General features: G+C 44.8%; 1 protein-coding gene across 6 annotated transcripts in view; it reads left to right on the plus strand.

Moving 5' to 3' along the window:
- Window positions 1-18,142, plus strand: part of mid2 (midline 2) — an 84,677-nt gene that overhangs the window by 50,140 nt on the left and 16,395 nt on the right. For 5 of the 6 annotated variants that reach the window (XM_035531943.1, XM_035531947.1, XM_035531948.1 and 2 more), the window contains 4 exons: window positions 9,678-9,743; window positions 11,086-11,181; window positions 15,168-15,275; window positions 17,734-17,882. In XM_035531943.1, the coding sequence (XP_035387836.1) occupies window positions 9,678-9,743; window positions 11,086-11,181; window positions 15,168-15,275; window positions 17,734-17,882 (419 nt within the window). The remainder of the gene's footprint in view (window positions 1-9,677; window positions 9,744-11,085; window positions 11,182-15,167; window positions 15,276-17,733; window positions 17,883-18,142) is intronic. The other variant, XM_035531944.1, reaches the window with a different exon arrangement.

The following is an 18,142-nucleotide window of genomic DNA, read 5'->3' on the forward strand; positions in this document are numbered from 1 at the left end:
ATTGTTTGTTACACATAGGAAAGTGGATACCTGAGAAAGTTCTGCCTCTTTTGTCCCCAGCTAACAAGGAAAGAGAAGCTGGCATGACTCACATGGCCATGATTTTATTTCTGCAAGCAGTTCTTTGTAGCCAGAAAGGAGGCAGCTAGTACTGTTTAAGTGAAACAACATTTTTTTCTTAATTATCTTGTGTGTTGAAGGTGCATGTTGAGCAGCATTGTTTTAGCAGCAGTCAGAGGAGTTTCTGTTCCAACACTGCTCTGTTCATTATCAGTTGCAAGAGGGTCCTGCACTAACATCGGCAGCTCATTTTGAAATGCACTTTAATGTATAGACTTCTTGTGCAGGAAACCTGGTGCTGAGGCTGGTTTCCCTCACCGCGGCAGCTAATCTGAATGTTCCACTGCTGCAACTTTGAACTTTGCCTGACTTTGAACTCTCGCTCCCCAACTGGGGGGGAGAGAGATGGGATGCATCCGAGCTCTGTGCTGCAGACTTTTAATTGTCTTCAGTCGTAAGCAAAGTGCAAAGTTCTTGATTGTGCATATGCTCTACGGATGTGCCTAGCAACATAGTGCATGGTCCATGCTGTGTCTCATTCTGCCCTGCAAAAAGCCGAATTGTATGAAAGCCGAGCTCAAGAGTGAGTGCCAATTGTTGCTTTTGCCATGAGGCATGCAATGCAGCCTGTAGGCAGCTTATCACAGTAGCTGGCAAGGAACTAGTGGGCAGGCACTCCAGGTTCACGCCAGATTTACGCCTGGTTCACAGAGGGTTCATGCCAGGTTTACAAATGGTCAAATGAGCCACTGTCCTTTTTAAGTCTTACCAAGCCCTTCTATCACCCTCCCCAGCACAAAATGGCACTGGACAAACAGTTTCCACTAGCTGGCCCATGGTGGACTTTCACCATCCTCCTGCTCCCGCATCCTGATGTCACTTACACGGAGGAGCACACAGATTAAAGCATGACAGCAGTGCTCTAGTGCAAGCCAGGGAATGAAGCTCATTGTGTGTGCTAGATTTTTTCCCGCCTGTGTGTCCAAATATGACATCTGAATAAAAGGGGCGATTAAAGGCTTAATTTCTATTTTGGAAGAGTTGCAAGTTGCATCAGTCTGCGCTGATTAAAGTTCCGGCGTGTTTGGCAGCCGGCCCTCTTAGTTTAAGCTCCTTAAGCAAGTCCTCAATCTTCTACCGGCAGTTTGTGCCTGGCTCAGCAGACACAGACCTTCCCATCGCCACCCAAGCCTCAGCGATCACTGGGCCAACCGGGTCACTTTCTAAACAGCGCTGTTATCGTCCTGTATCGCCTGCAAGCTCACACCAGTAGGGTTGTGTGGTGACAGGGCCTGGGTTCTCTCTCTCACAGAGAACCAGGCACAGATTTTCTTTTTTGCTGTCAAGTTGTGATTAACCCATCCTCCAGCAAAAGGTGCCTGGGGGTGGTGGCAGTGTGCCAATAGCGTGTATTGTGTTCGACTTTGCAAGTAACGAAAGATGAAGGGAAGTGGTTCATAGTGGTCCTCCTATCTGCGGCAATAATCGTGAAATAGAGGCTGTCTCTAGATAGTAGAGCTAAATGTTGATTTAAGGACAGTTTTAATAGCTTATCTGGCAATTGCCTTGGCTTTTTTGGGTGCAAACATCCTTTCTGTCTGTCTTATCGCTGGAGGCATGGTGGAATTGTGCAGTTTTGATTTGTGCAAATACTACTGGTCTTCTGACAATTCACTTTGGGGGAATAGTTGATACACAAAAATCCTTGAATTAAAAAAAAAATTAAAAAGTGTGTGTGTGTGTGTGTGTGTGTGTGTGTGTGTAAAAGTTGCAGAATCCATGCATATGATCCCACACATGAATAACATCTGGTGCTTGTTGTGAGTTGGAATATTGTAACAGACTATTGGGGACAAATATAAAGGCTTGTTGCTAAAGCCAACTCTTTCCCACTTTATGCAGTGAGGTGTCAGCAGGCTTTTAACGGGCGCTGGGTTCAGTTATCAGCCCTACAGCGTAGCAGTTGTTATACCGAGCAACCTACTCCAGTTTTCCAGTTCTAGAACTTTCTCAGCCATCATTTTTTAGCATGTCATGATGCTCCTGTGCTTTGTGTTAAAGTGTGAAGTGTAAGGCAATGCAAATATCACCCTTCAACAGCAAAGTGAAAGGGGCCATATCAGCAATGCCCAGGGAAGGGGATTATAAGATGTAGTGACTCTGGTTTTAAGAGATTATTTCACTCAATCTTGCTCTTCTTTGAAATGGGATTTGTGTATTAGTTCTTCTTGGAAAGTCTCACACATGCACTCATGTTCTGCCATCTCTTCACTGGCCATTTTCTAATACCGTATGCTGAAATTCAGAAAGTTGTAAGTTGTTTGCATTACCTAATTCTGAAGGTGTGTTGGCTTCTGTTATTTTGGTCTGTTTTGAAATTATCCCTAGCTGGACAGTTCTTCTAAGATTGTCTCATTATTGGGGTGGGTTTAGTTCACTCATTTTCACCTGAAGTTGTCCTGTAGTTTTTCTGTAATGGTGCTACATGTTACAAACAAATATTCAAAATCATTGTATATCTGGGTGTCTGCAAGATATTTTGACCCTTTGGTGCAAAGACTCACTGCCCTGGGTGACGCACACTTCACTCACATATCAAGTGCATACTTGAGTTTCTCCACTTAATGCTGTAATGTTAGAGGGCAGTCCCAAACTTGTGGAGAACTTTTAGCTCAATATACACACTGGTTATCCAGGACCTCACTGTCCAGATGTCCAAGTTCACTCTCCTCTTGGCCAGGTTGGATGAGGCAGGGACCATGAGTCAGGCCACATGTCTGCGGCATGCCCGAGACCTCTGGCCACTCCTCTTGGCTTTTTCAGTAATCCCAGCTTTCCTCCCACTCTTCCTTGTGGGGTGCTCACAGCCCAAGCCAAAGCCCTTGGCTCTTTCTACCCTGCAGGCCTTATCTCTGCCCCTGCCTGTGAGCTGTGGAAGAAGACAGAGGGCCAGGATCTTATCACACCACCTCGGAGGTCAGCATCAGGGATAAGCCTTTCCTTCATGAGCGAATTGACAGGCAACACTTTGGCCCACGTGCATGAACTCATGTAAACATTCCTTGCATTCTAAAGCATTTTCTACTTTTCTACCGGCTTGTGTCTTTCAAGTAAAAAAAAAAAAAAGAAGAGAAATCTAATTTGTACCAAAAAAGGCTGACTTTAACTATAAAACCTTGTATACACATTCTCTATAAGTAAGGTCCTGATTTAATGCATAGTCTTCCATGGCATTTTTGCTTTGAAAAGTTCTGGGGACAAGAATGCGGAACAGGTGTTGCATTCAATTCTGTTGCCCCTCAAATTTGTGTTCCATTTAAGAAATCAAGTCCTCGGGCACACACATTCACTAAAAAAATCAGCAGGGACTAAAAAGAGGAGGTTTATGACATTTTTTTGCATTGAACTATACAAGAAGTATCGGCATTACGGTTTAAAATATATCTGTAATGATTGTTTTCTATTTATTTTGATTAAAAAATAAAAATGTTATTTCATTATTTCTCTAGGCTTTTTCACAGTGCAATGTGCAATAACAGCCATGTCATAGTTTAGAGGCATGGACTGACCAAATACACTATTCCACATGATCCTAGTGCTATTTTCACAGCCTGTTTAGACTGGTATCTGGAGCAAACTGTTACATAAAATTTCCAGAGTACACTTTGGAAAAGTGGTGGGGACATGTCCCCAGTGTCCCCAATGTCCCCAGTGTAAATTAGACCTACACAGTCAACCATAATTCATTCCATGCTGAAGAGCACCCAGAAATCACACTGAGCAGAGATGTATTATATATGAATGAGCACGGTGTCATAGTGAAGGTCCTTCTCCTCCCCAACACATTAATTGACCCGAATTAACCCCCCTCCCACACACACACACACACACACACACACACACACACACTTCTTTAAGGGCCTACTTTTAAATGAGCGCATGTGTGCACGTGCAGCTAAAATTGTCGGCACGTAGCCTCTGATCCGTGCTGCAGCCTGGTGACAGACAGAGCGCCTGTGACTCTTGGGAGCTGCCAGGCTGCCACAGTGCAGACAGTGAGTAGGAACGCCCAGCCCTACTGAGGCCCGCACTTCTTATCTCCTCCACTAACATTATGCCCTCTGCCATACACACTAATTACTGTGGGAGATTAGGATCCGCAGGAGGTTTTAAAAAATACATAGTTTGCACTGTCAACATAATTACACATCCTGCATCACAATGTGCTCGCACAAAAAAAAAGATCTCCAGTGTTGTGCATTGCAGAAGTCACTGCGTTTAGCTTCACTGGCAAAAGTTGAAACACATGAACAATTCCTCTCTCTCGCCAATATACGTTTGGTGAAACCAAGCTCGTCTACCCATGTTGGGCCCATTGGCTTTTGAAACAGCACACCGTTCATTTCTCTTTCAAAAAAATCCCACAGTTCTGATAGAACTTCATAAATATCTCTGTATTAGTTTCTTATCCAAATGTTTGGTGGAAGGAAGAATAAATTATTATTATTATTATTATTATTAATTAATTTTTTTTTTTTAGTGTAGCCAACTAAAAATGACTTGGGGGCGGGGCGGAGGGTGCTCCTTTGCCCGCCGCTGCCAGATTCCACGTGGCCTTGTTGTGCGTCTCAAATGGCTGCCTCTGTCTCCTGTGGTTCAAGAACTAGGCCACATCTCTACTATGAACTCCCAGAGAAAGAGAGCCTTGCTGCCAGCATGCTATTTTATCCCCTCCTTCAAAACATATTTATGCATAGCGTGCCAGCGAGACATTGCGTATCTTGGGAAGGCGGTCGGCGGTGAAGAGGCTACACGCTAGTTATGAGTCTTATCTTAAAGGCCAGAGACCAGAAGCTGCTTGCCTGGAAAAACACATAGCCTGGCTTCAGTTCTGAAGGAGAGCAAGGTTAAAGCGTTGCGGTGAATTATAGTCTAAGGAAATGCCAACGTATCCGCTGGCATTTTTTACCAACTCCCTGAAGCAGCTCCAGTAGTCACAGGCTGCTGTAATGCTGCCATCACTTGGAGGGGCCTCATCTTCACTTTGAACCTTTTCAGACAGTGGAGGGATGAACAGGGCTTCGAGGACTCGTGATGACGGGCTGACTCACCCGTCATCCTCGCTGAGACATCCAGTGGTGAATCTGAGCATGTCATGCCATGTCTCTCTCTGCAGGCATGAGCTCCTCAATTGGCTGAAGGTCTCACGCTGAGTGTTCCATTAATTAAGCCTGGCTTATGCTGGATTGCTGGATTTGAGGGTTAATAATGTAACCTTATGAAGGAAACATTTTGGGAGGCCTGTGCAGCATTAATAAGAGTACATGTGCCGTGCCTGCCACACACTTTAGAACTCTGCAGAAAATATTCTTGTTTCAGTGCAGAAGGCTTGATTAGTCGTATTACTAAAAAGGCATTTTGTATGTTTTATCTGAAATGTCGATTAGGTCATGAGCAGATGTGCAGTCAGCTGAGACACTATGACCTGCCTGGCCTGACCTGTTTAACCTTTTTTTTTTTTTTAGAACTTTTAATAATGTCAAACCTGCCTTCCTCATCTGTAGTGGGGGAGAGATGGGGGGGAAGTACATTTATGAAGGTTCTGCAGAAAAGACATTAATCTCTGATTTCATGTGGGGATAGGGCCATCACAAAAGGCCAAGTTTTATATGGCTTGTATAACTGCTGTAGGTAATATCTGACATGTAATCCAATTCGGAGGACCCAAGGGGTGTTGTGATTTATGAAGAGAAAAAAGAACTAAAACAGCAGACTCCCTTTCTATTGACTTCAGTGAGATCTAAATTCCATCACTTCAGCAATTCATTCTGTTTTCATACTATGCTCGATCAAGTGGTTTACTGCAGTCTCTCACTCAGTGGAGTGCCTCGTCTACTAAAACAACAAATTGTAAAAAGTCCAGTTATAATCACATTTTCTCCTGAATGGCGCCCACTTTTTTGCACACAGACGCCGTAACTTGTGCTGTCAGCAGAGCTATGTGAACAAAATCATTGGTCTCACCCTCTCCTTCCACCCATTCTCTCACCTTCAGTTCGCACTACTGCCTTATTGAGATTTTGGCAAGAGCAGGCCCAGCATTCCTGGGCGGTGACATAAGCTAAGCATCTGTGTTCTGCCCACAGGCTGAGTCCCAGGCCGAATCTCTGTGTTTGTGCTTCAGGCCCGCTGTCATTCATCTCAATGTTTCTCAAACATCTGCACATCTGAGAACAAACCGGCATCTGGGAGAATAAGTTGTCAGAGTTACTGGTGACCCTGCCTCACTAGGGAGCAGCTAATCACCTTGTCATTCAAATCTGGGAAAATTCTGCAGCGGCTAATTGTGTTACACAAAATAATATGTAAAGCCATTTCCCAGACAAGCAATGTAAGTCACTCTAGATATTCCGTGCTTGTCCCAACTGGTGCCATTGAACTTCCTGACATGAGCTGATGCTCATTTCCACCAATTCATTTTCAGAATAAATTATTTTCTGTGCTATTTAACTAAATGATCCTGGCTTCATCGTCTTGTGACAAAGCAGGGTTGGATTCCTTTTTCACAGCTTGCAAAAGAGACAACTGGACTTGTTTCAAGGTGAACTTGCCAGTTTAAAAGCCACAATGGTACAAAAATATAATCAAACAAAAATAGCAACAATGACAAAGATAGTCATAAATAAACAGGGCATTGTTATTTATTTTATTTATTTGCTTTTTTTAGTCTCCTGCACCACTGCATCTTTAGTGTTGTCCTTTTGGTTCATATAAAAACCTTTGTCTTTCTCTGTGTCTCATGTGTTTTGCAACTGTTTGCTCATGCTTTGTGATGGCCATTAGCAAACCTACATGTGCAGGGCACTTACACCCCTCTCCCCCAAACAAATGCCAGCCCTGCAGGCTAAGTCAGAATGAGTCAGGAGATAACAGCCTCATTAGAAGGCATTCCAACCCACCTGAAGCCTTTGGAGATGTCTCCATTTAAAAGCATCACCAGCATAGGTTAATGGAAGGATTGGCAGAGACACATAAATGCACAGCAACTCTACAGCAGATGTTGGGAACATTTTGTGATGGATAATGACTGTGGTCTCAGAATTGAGGTCATGTATATAATGGAGCAGTATTCTTAGGAAAATTTGTTGGGCAGTTCCTTCTTCACTTAATGTCTTTTATGGCTGTAATTAGCATGAGCGAATTTTTCTCCCTTGAGTTGCTTCTCCGGAAACATGCACTCTCTAAACGTGTGTGGGTGTGGGTGTGGGTGTGGGTGTGTGTGTGTGTGTGTGTGGTGGGGTGTGTGTGTGTGTGTGTGTGTGTGTGTGTGAGAGAGAGAGACAGGGATGGAAAGGAAGAGAGACTTGTCTGTTGTCTTTGTCTCCGGTTACTTCACACTTGTCTCTTTAACCATGAAGTTGTTCATGCTGGATGGTGAGATGGTTCTTTGCATGTTTGTTTTTATGCCGCTTACCTAGAGAGTATTAGCGTAGATGAAAAATGCCTTCCCTCTCGGTCATATCTTTCCATAAAAACTGAAGAGGCACAGCAGAGTATAGATGATTTATCATGATGTACTTGGAATCTGAAACCAGAATGTCAAATTGATATGATATAGAGGGCAGAGGAAAAAGCCAACCATGTTAAGAACTTAATGCAGCTACCTGGACCAAACTTAAATAAGGCTTATGCAGGCAGGACTAAATTAATCTTTCTATTTAATTAGGAGCTAAGCCTGGCACGAAACAGTAGCAGCTTCTCATAAGAGCCAGTGCATAAGTGTGTAAATTAATGTAAAGATTAAATTAGTGCATTAGTGTGTCCATGTCCAAGAGACAGTGTAGTATAAAATGGTTCTCTGAGAAGCCTTTCCCAGCAGACTCCGGTTCCTTACACATCAATGCCCTAAAAGGTCTTTCATTAACACAGCACGGAAAGTGCTGCTGTTTGCTGCTTCTTCCTCTTTCTCACGCTGTCCTTCACAAATCAAGAGAGGTGGTCCAGAAATAATTAAACACAGCCGCTTTGAAGTGCACACTCCCTCGCTCCAGGACCCGGCTCTATTCCATGATTTGTGTTGCTGCTCTGATGCCAGAACCAGTAGGGCCAAAGCTCCTACCTGCAAAGACAAACCACCGACCCCAGAACCACGAGTGTCACTGCAGCAAACCGTCAGAGCTGAGCTGGACTCCGTCAGAGCTGAGCTTTGTTGTATCCAGGGCAGTCCTGCCTCTTTCCCTACAATCGTGCTAATGGGTGTTTTGGGTTTTATAGACAGTTAACACTCAGAGTTCACAGGGCTGTTGTGATTAAGGCAGGTGTGAGGTCTCCTGGAGAGGCCTATGCCAAAGTAAGAACTTGCAGGTCTGTGTCTGGAGATCAGCCAAAACTTCTCTCCAAGGCACGACAACTAGGAGACTGGGAGCGTGTACAATGATGTCACATCGGAATGACATAATGCAGGGTAATGGGAGGGGTGATGGACTGTGACAACAACGTTATTCTGCACAGAGGGCTCACTTGCTGCAGCCTCTCGACACAAGGCCTGATTCACTCACACTCTTGTGTGTGTGTGTGTGTGTGTGTGTGTGTGTGTGTGTGTGTGTGTGTCAGTCTGTCTGTCTGTGTGTCTCTCTCTCTCTCTCCTGTCCTTTGTTCAACCTCACACTCCCTTTCCTCCCCTCTTTCTGCCTCTCTCACTTCTGCCACTGTGTAGGTTCCTTACATGCTGAAGTCCCAAAACATCATCATCATCTTCCCTCACCTTCACCCTCCCTTCCACCCTTTCTTGTGTCCTAGCTCTCCCGTCTGTCTCCACATCCCTCAGTGAGCTTTTCTGCTCTTGCATGTCGCAGGCCAAGACTTTGAAGTCTGGTAACTACTTTAATGAGCGCATTTCTGACAGGCTCTGCCTGCACTACTGCAGACCTAGCACACCAAAGGCACTGCAGTGCCCCTTCGCTCCAGAGAACTCTTTCTCTCTCTCTCCCATTTTCTACCTTTATTCTCACTTTACGTATGCCCTTTTATCTTTGTCCCTCTATCACTTTCTCACTCACTCTTTCTTCCACAGTCTTACTCTGTGTCTTTCTCTGGCTCTCCCCTTCTGCCCTATCTGCATGGTGCCACTACAACTGGACTCCTGTCTTTCTAGCTCCTGCCTTTCTGGCAGCCTGTGTCCGCCACCCCCGGGGAGGTGCTGCCTGGGTTTGATGTATAAATCATCCCCTTCTCATTCCCTCTTTAATTAATGACCTCCATCTGTCCTCGACGAACTATTTCACATTTAAACATGCCGTCAAGTCAAATGAATGTGTCTGCTCGCTAGCCTGACACAACCACTCCACCATCAGTGTGTGTGCCCTGTGTGGGCAGCCTGCCACAGAGCCGCCATCGCCGTCATCGCCCAGGTGCCTCGCGCAGCTGGGCCGGCGAGGGAGGCAGAGAGGCAGAGTCAGCAAGCGCCAGAGAGGCAGCAGAGCAGGGTGGACCAGCCCCAAGCAGCTCCTACCCTAGTAAGAGTGTGTCTGTATGTGTGTGTCTGTATGTGTGTGTCTGTGTGTGTGTGTGTGTGTGTGTGTGTGTGTGTGTGTGCATGAGTGCGTGTATGTCCATAGGCTTTTCAAGTGAGCCCTGGCAGAGTATCTGAAGCTGTAATGGAGGCGTCAAAGACGAGCGCCGCGGTGAGTCATGGCCTGCCATTGCCCTTCTCTGTGCCCGGGCCGTGGGCGGGACCCTGCAGAGGGGGAGGGCAGGCGGACAGGGCCCACTTCATCCCGTGTGCATGACCAGCTGACAGCTATGAGACAGGAGTACAGTGGTGCTTTTTGTGTGCTAACTCTGTGGTTGTGGCTGTCCTGATTGCCTTGTGTGTTGCACCAGCTGCCACTATGTCGCACTCCGGCTCATTTGGTGTTGTCCACCCATGCCAAGTTGCTGGCTGCCTCCTCTGGAAAGTGTGTGTGTGTGTGTGTGTGTGTGTGTGTGTGTGTGTGTGTGTGTGTGTGTGTGTGTGTGTGTGTGTGTGTGTGTGTGTGTGTGTGTGTGTGTGTGTGTGTGTGTGTGTGTGTGTGTGTGTCCTCTCTCTCTCTCTCTCATATCTCATATATGACTCCAGTTAGATGTGCACGTAGCCAAGCAGAGACAATTCTCTTATTTGGACTGACAAATCCCTTGTGGGTTGGGGTTTTTTGTTTTGTTTGTTTGTTTGTTGGGGGGCGGGGGGGGGGGTTAAGCATGCACAACTCTAGCAATTCTCACTTTCCAGGGCAAGGACATCCCACTGTCACTGAGGTTCCATAAGCCCATGCTGAGTTCTCTTTCTCTTCAATAGAAATTAGTCATTGATGACGGAGTGTGGGCCTTTCCTGCAAATGCTTTACAGTCTGCCAGTTGGCTCAGAAATTTCCAAATGGACAGCTTCTGGCAAACCTTTTATTTTAGTGAGGATTTCTAATAGCACGCTCTTCTAAGTGCAGGCTTGGTCTGCTGAAGTCGGCCCGCCTACCTGTCCTCCTCTGTGGGAATGTCTTTGTCTGCTTCCCATAACTTGTGATTACTGTTTGTCAGGTGGAACTAATTTGCTGGTTTTTGCTTGTTTTGAACTCATACTGTTTGTATCTCTCTCAGGAATTCACAGTAACATTGCTCCACACCAAGTATACAATAACACATAACTCAGCAAGGTGTTATTTTTAGTCTTAGCTGTAACTTAAAGCAGCTGACTACAGACATGGTGATTTATATCCATTCAGGTTGTTGCAGAATTGTTTCTGTTCTCTTCAACATAAGGCGCAAAGTACAATTTTCTGTTGTAGATGAAAATATTTTATTCCATGCAAGTCAAAACAAAATTTCTAGTCTCACCTACAATCTAGAAAGACTACAAAAATCATGGTATCAGCCAAGTTTAACAAACCCATTTCAAAATCCCTTTACAATAATAGAACATGATGTCAAGCAGTTTTGGGGAGATGGCTGCATTCTCTTGCCAATATCAGTGCCATGTCTTTCTTCTTCCAACAGCAAACCCTAGAGAATAACCTGACCAATCTGGTGAAGAGAAACAGCGAGCTGGAGAACCAGATGGCCAAACTCATCCAGATCTGCCAGCAGGTAGAGGTGAGTTCACCCAAATGCAGAGTCCAGCATTACTCATCATCTGGGTCTGAGTACATCACAGACACCTTTCTCTGTGGGTTCTATCGTCTTTAATGACAGTTCAGCATTTCCATTTGTGATTAAATATGCTGTTGTATTTAAGCCTCATTTTGTGTGCTTATTTTAAACTAATTTTCTGAGCTTGACTTCTTTTGTAGTGTGATTATTCTCTCATTCTCCTTAAATATATTGAAAAGTACTGGAGTAATAGGATCAGGATGTAGCATGCCAGAGAGGATAGCTGGAGATGATGGTGTTTTCAGATGATTATCATCACAGTAGGGCCCTATTTCTGTGCCTTTTTATTGATGATCTTTGACCCTCCGTTAGGAATGTGGTCATCACAGATGGTGTGTGCTGCACCAGAGGTCTTTAGCTGTCTGAACAGTGATTACAGTGTGTCCCTTACGTAAGACAGTCACATTTTGCTTGGGTATTGTCAACATGTTTGAATGTTTTGGGGTTTTTTGTGCCTGTTTATTCTATGTTTTGAAAAATTGTTACACATACTGGAGGGGTAAAAAACCTTGCAAACCTTGCAAAAGACTATGAACATATGAAACCCTATATTGTTGTGCAGTGTGAAAGCCATATTAAAAAAAGGTCTGAATGGTAAAAATATTGTGCAGAAGTTTGCCTCTGTTTCATAGCCAGTCACATGAGTGTTATTACTCACAGGTATTAAATAGGTTGTTTTGTCTCTTTTTTTTGTCTCCCATTGTACAAATAGAGTTTTGTGTGCAGTGTATGTATTTGCTTCATTGATGCATTGCATTTGATGCATTGAAAACTTATCAGCTAATTCCCATCTGACAATGAAATATGATTGTTCTTTGTGATTTAAGTTTTGTTGCCTATTTATTCCACATCACATAAACAACCTATTGGTTTTTGCATGGACAAGTGCAGTTGAAAAAAAACATTTTATTGGTGTGCTTTCTTTCTAATATCATCATGGACCCACTAATAGTGAATACAGATGAATGTAGTCTAGCGCATTAGATTTCCTTAATGTCATGCTACTCCCTCTGCCTTTCATTCAAAAGGCTTTAGAGGCCTGACAACCCGTGAGGTTATTTGGAGCACATAAAACATCATAGAGGCCAGTGCATCTTAAAATGATCCAGGAGGAGTGTTTCGAAAGCAGCAGCGTGGGGACGTGCCGGAGGGCAGCCACTCTCAAGACCACATTAATACAATACTGTTTAATGTCTACTGGGTGACTTGTGTAGTTATAGGAAACAAATCTAAGGCATTTTGCTGACACTTTTGTCCAAAGTGACTTATGACTGAATACAACTTGACCAATTGAGGGTTAAAGGCATTGCTCAGGACTCAACAATGGTAACTTGGCAGTGGTGGGGCTTGAACTGGCAACCTTCTGATTACTAGTTGAGTACCTTTACCACTGAGCTACCACTGCTCCTAAATTAAAATCTGTGAATTGTTTTCCAAATTTTAATCAGGTACTCTATTCAGGGTGTCAGTGAGAACAACTTGCCAGAAAACCCTAGAAAAATAGTTTTTCTTTTGCAGGCACATCCACGTTTGTCCTACTTATTTCAAGGGTGTAGTTAATTATTGAAGATTGAATGAGGCATAGTCCAAACTAATAGAGGTTATGGATAATATATGCTGGAGGTTTTCGGGGACTAAGTATAGTTGTTTGTTTGTCCTCCAGAGCCATCTGGGAGAAACTGACTTTTGCACATCAGAGCAAAGCAGGGATCTACACGTCAGGGATGCATGAGAGATATATGAATTTCACAGCTTTAGCCAAGATTGCACTCTGACAGATATGAAGAGGCATGAAGATATGAAGACTTTATGACTGTGTAGTCTTCTTCCATCCCTAGTTCTATTAAAACCAATAAAAGTGATTGCAAGTTTTTCCAATTCCAGTTAATTGTGTTGAGTTTTTACAATTTGTCTTCGTGTGTGTGGTAGTTTGTGTCATGGAAGAGGCTTTTAAATTAGATTCATTAGAGGTTTGCCCCAACCACAAAATAATGAGATAATGAGTCATAATGAGAGATTTAAGCTGTGCATCTCTAAATCATGAGAGAAACTATTGAAAGGTTTATGATGTCATGTGACATCATGTCACCACATCATGACACCAAAGTACACTTTATGGTCTGTCAGCAGGGCTCCTCATGACATTCTCAGTGCGATGACTTCTCTTTACTAGAATAAAGAAAATAAGCTCAACGGATGCTAAAGCATGAGGTTTGGAGTCTCTGGAATCAGATATCGTCCCCCCCCCCCCCCCAGCAAAAGCATGTCCATAGGGCTCAGAGGAGGCCTTAACCAAACTGTCAGCATGCACGAAAGCCCTGTTTTAAGCAGTGTAAAAAATGGGCCATGTCCGTCTTTGTCACACACACACACACACGCGCACGCGTGCACACTCTCTCACTCTCTGGCATCTGCACACCACATGCCCTGCGTTAGGCTGCAGTGGCGTCAGGCTTCGGCTCCCCGCACCTGCAGCTCAGCAGATTAAGTGTGGTGCAGAGTCTCGCTGAGTTGAGGAGTCGGGCTTTGATGAGCCAGGCCATTAACTGAGCACGCTGCAATCAGCTCAGGCTGCAAGGGCTTCCCTTCTCTCAGGCCAGTATCTGAACGCATGCAAGCAGGGGCTCGTGCTCATTCTGGTTTTAGGGTAATGTCAGTAACAGTGATGTTGGAATATAATTCAAAACAGCAACATTATTACCCTAAAGCCCTGAAGACATTGATGTATTCCTTAGTTAATACTCAGAGAGAGCAGTAGGAATTTTTCAGACAGGAGACTGTGTTAATCTGGGACGCATGCTGACCCAGCCATGAGATAAATCTCTCCAAAAGTGTCCCTTCCAAAACATTAATCAGGTGCCTGGTAGCAGGAGTGTGGAGATGGCAGTGCCACAAATTAGAGGTGTCAGCATGAATCTGCATGACAGGGGAGGCACACCCATGCCTGGCCCTGACTGTGCCACAGCCTCCACAGAGTCCTTAAAATGTATCCTGAGGACCCACTGATTTCTTCGGTTCCAGGGAGAAAGAGGGCTTTGTCAGAGAATGCAAATGCATGAGCGGTGGGAAGACATCTGAAAATATCACCGTTTATTTCATCCTTATCGCTGCGTCATCATTTGAAGGCCTGACTCGGTAGAAAAGTTTGTCACTCAGGACAAATCCTCAAAGCTGCTGTGCTCAGGCAAGCCTGTGCCTTTGGACTGTTATCTTTTTCAACTGTCACCTTTTCTTAATAGGATTGAAGCTAGATGGAATTAATGTGTGTGTGTGTGTGTGTGTGTGTGTGCGCATGTGTGTGCGTGCGTGCGCATGTGTGTGCGTGCGTGTGCACGCATTTGTGTTTGTTAGAGTGTGATTAACACAGCTCAAGTGGATCTAACATGAGTAATGAGCTTTGGCTAAAGATGAGGGGGGAAAAGGGTCGAGGGTATGACTTGAGTCTTTGATAGAGAGTCACAGCATCCTGTAATTACAGGGGATGTCACTTAAATGGAGAATCCCACAGTGATGACCAGACAATAATTATACAGTATTAGTGTCTTAACAATGATCCACAGACCTACTTGTATTTGTGGACACAATTGGGTGGTTACTTCTTATAACGTATTGTGTTCTTTATTGCGTATTTTGCGTGGTGGTTTTTTCATGTTGTGATGTCCAGAGGAGGATAGGCTCCCATTAAAGTCTTGGTTCTTCTTAAGGTTTCTTCCTTGTGCTCTTGGTGAGCTTTTCCTTGGTACTGTTGTCTTTGTCTTACTCACTGGGATCTTGGACTTGGACATCTGTGAAAATGCTTTGTGCCAATGGTGGTTGTGATAAAAAAAAAAAAAACCTCAACTCTCCTTGAAATCAAATTGAGTTTGGGTTTGCAAAGCGCGTAGACCTGAACTTCTCCAGCAGCAGCTTATCTGTGGTCTTCCCTGCAGGTAAATACGGCCATGCACGAGGCCAAGCTGGTGGAGGAGTGTGATGAACTGGTGGAGATTATCCGCCAGCGGAAGCAGATCATTGCCGTCAAGATCAAGGAGTCCAAGGTAGCACAGCCTACACCATGTCCCTGAGTTTGCAGTCCAGGGATACAAGCTGAATGGTTGACCTGGCCACGGGTCACGGGTGCTTCATCTGAATGCCTTTCCAGCACATCACCGTACATCTGAAATGACTTGCCATATCTATCTGTCTATCTGTCTTTTTCTGTCTTTCTTTCTTTCTTTGGTATACTTTGTATTCCCAAACTGAAAATGGCTCGTTGAGCACCTGCAAAAAAAGGATGGTTACAAAACTAGGTGGGAGGGGTGGGGGTGAGCACAGTAGGCTTGTCAGAAGAGTTCAGTTTCATCTTTGACTTCAAAGCCCCAGCTGAACGCATTCCCCTGCAGCCTGTCAGACCGTGGGGCCTGCATGGAGCCAACAGTTCCAAGCACGCTCTCAAACCCTTCATCACCAGCTGTGTGACAGCGCAGGTGATGCCGCTGTGCCTGCCGCTTGATTACAGTCTGACACCAGAAACCAATGAGCCAATGAGCCACATGACAAAATAAACGGGTGGGCCATGGCTGGGGCTGGGGGTGTGGGTGGGGTGTTGGGTGACACGTACCTCTAGAGGGAGCGGAAAGCACCTTTGTGCCTGCTTTGGGACAGCCAGGATAGATGGGCAACTTTTATGTTGGTTTGGAATATGTAATCATACACTGCCTTTGGAGCAGATCTCAAGCTGGGGACATAGAGGTGGAGTGTGGAAGGGCATGGTTTGAAGGGGGGGGGGGCGTATTAGGGAAGAGATGGAGGCAAAAGCAAGGTTAATCTCCATCAATACAAATGGAAACAAGAAAGCCAGAGTTCTCGTTCCCTCTTCGTTAACAGCAGTCCCATTTAAGATGTGTCTAGTTGACACCATAGGGCAATACCTCACAACAAAGCTTTTATGGGAGTCAAAGCAAACTCCTGTCCTGATAAGAAAGCTGGACAAAGCCAGACATACAATTTCGCTAAATCCATTTGCAAGTGCACATGACTCGAGCTCTCTTCCACAGTCTGACAGCACACACAGCCGCTTTTTCTGAGTTGGGAGCGGCAGAGCAGGCTGAGCTAGTGGCCACTGTTTCTGGAGACATGATGCGTACAGAAAGCCCCATCAGATGTGTTAATCCCCAACACTGGCCGGTGCAGGCGTCTAGTGAGACTCATTCGCACGCCGGATCTCGGCAAGGATGAAAAGTCTGCTTGAGGAGATTATGTTCCCAGCCTGTTCATCACCATCTCGGTTATACAGTAGTGTGAGAGGGCCTCAGCACTGCCGCTTTACTAGGGCTTAGAGTAGCGCAGACGCCTCAGCCTGCGAACATCTGTAAGATTTACCCCACTCTTGCAGGAATTTAGAGTAGTTCACAGCTTTCCGTGAAAATGAAGATGGCTTTTTATGCTTGCCAGTTTGTTTTATTGCTGGCACTCAAATTGCCCAGCTATCTGGCAGGAACATATCCAGCCAAAACAGAGCTTAAAGAGACAGTGCTAGACTGAAAGTCTTTTGTTGCCCAGTGTAGTGGAAAGCTACTTTTTAGGCTTGACTTATCACTAGACCAGTCAAATCAGTTGAAATGTCACTGTGCAGTATGCCATATCTCCTTTAATTGTCATTTTTCTTGTTGCCTGGGGTAAAGGAAAGTTGGTCAACCTACACAGCAATTCTTTTGCAAGAAGATAAATAAATTTGATAAAGAAGTGCCTATTTAAGCACATCTGAGGTATGTTTACAGTGAATGCACTTGGGTTGTTTGATCACTTTTCCCATAGTGTATTTTTATGAAAGATGCAGTTAGAGGGAGAGGGGGAATGAGCAAGAGGCTTCATTTGTACAGACTTGGATGAGGCTCATGTTTCATCAAGAGAACCATGTATGACGCAGTTTGTCTAGGTGGAGAGATGCAACAGGAGGACGTTATCTGCCTGCTCAGAGCCTCAACAGGAGTGTGATGGATCTCAAATAATACCATTTATAAATAAAAAGGTGCCATTTATGTAATGAGAAGAATATTTTTGTGGGTATTTGAAGAAGTGATATTTTAAACATCATTAACTTGGCATTGTATGGAGCTTTTTAAAACACATTACCATCAGTAAGGTAAAAACCAAAACAATGACCAATTATTACTCTGAAGCTTGGAATGCCTTTGACTGCTAATAGTGGCTGGCTCAGTATATGTGGTTGTCTGTGTGTTTTTAATTGAAGGCTGCACCAAGACATTTTGGTGCACTGAGAGTGCACACACTGGAAGAAATGTCATCTGTAATATTTAAACACCATATGATAGTACGTGTCAGAACAAACATTACCACTAAGCTCCTGACAGAAATATCATGGGGTTGTCACGTGAAAGTGGAATTGTGTGTGTGTGTGTGTGTGTGTGTGTGTGTGTGTGTGTGTGTGTGTGTGTGTGTGTGTGTGTGTGTGTGTGTGTGTGTATATGTACACATATGTGTTTGTCTGTGCAGGTGATGAAGCTCCGTAAGCTAGCTCAACAGATTGCTAACTGTAGACAGTGCCTGGAGCGTTCCAGCGCCCTCATCACCCAGGCTGAGCAGAGTCTGAAGGAGAACGACCACGCTCGCTTCCTCCAGACAGCCAGGAATGTGGCTGAGAGGTGAGGCCAACGCACGGTCATGCTCAAACATTAGCCACTCTCTACCCACCCCACCCACCCCCACCCGCCCATCCAGCACTTCCCTGCGTGAAGCCACCATTGGCCATCTAACGTCATGCTCCACTCCCCTCAAAACCCCATGGGGATCCAGTGCTCACGTGCATGTCCGAACGTGGTAACCTGTTCTCGATAAGGATCATAGTCATCCCTGTTGAAAGAAGAGCATTCATACTTTGAAATATGATGCTCTACATGGATTC

Source organism: Electrophorus electricus, chromosome 12 (genome assembly GCF_013358815.1).
Source record: "Electrophorus electricus isolate fEleEle1 chromosome 12, fEleEle1.pri, whole genome shotgun sequence".
NCBI classification, from domain to species: domain Eukaryota; kingdom Metazoa; phylum Chordata; class Actinopteri; order Gymnotiformes; family Gymnotidae; genus Electrophorus; species Electrophorus electricus.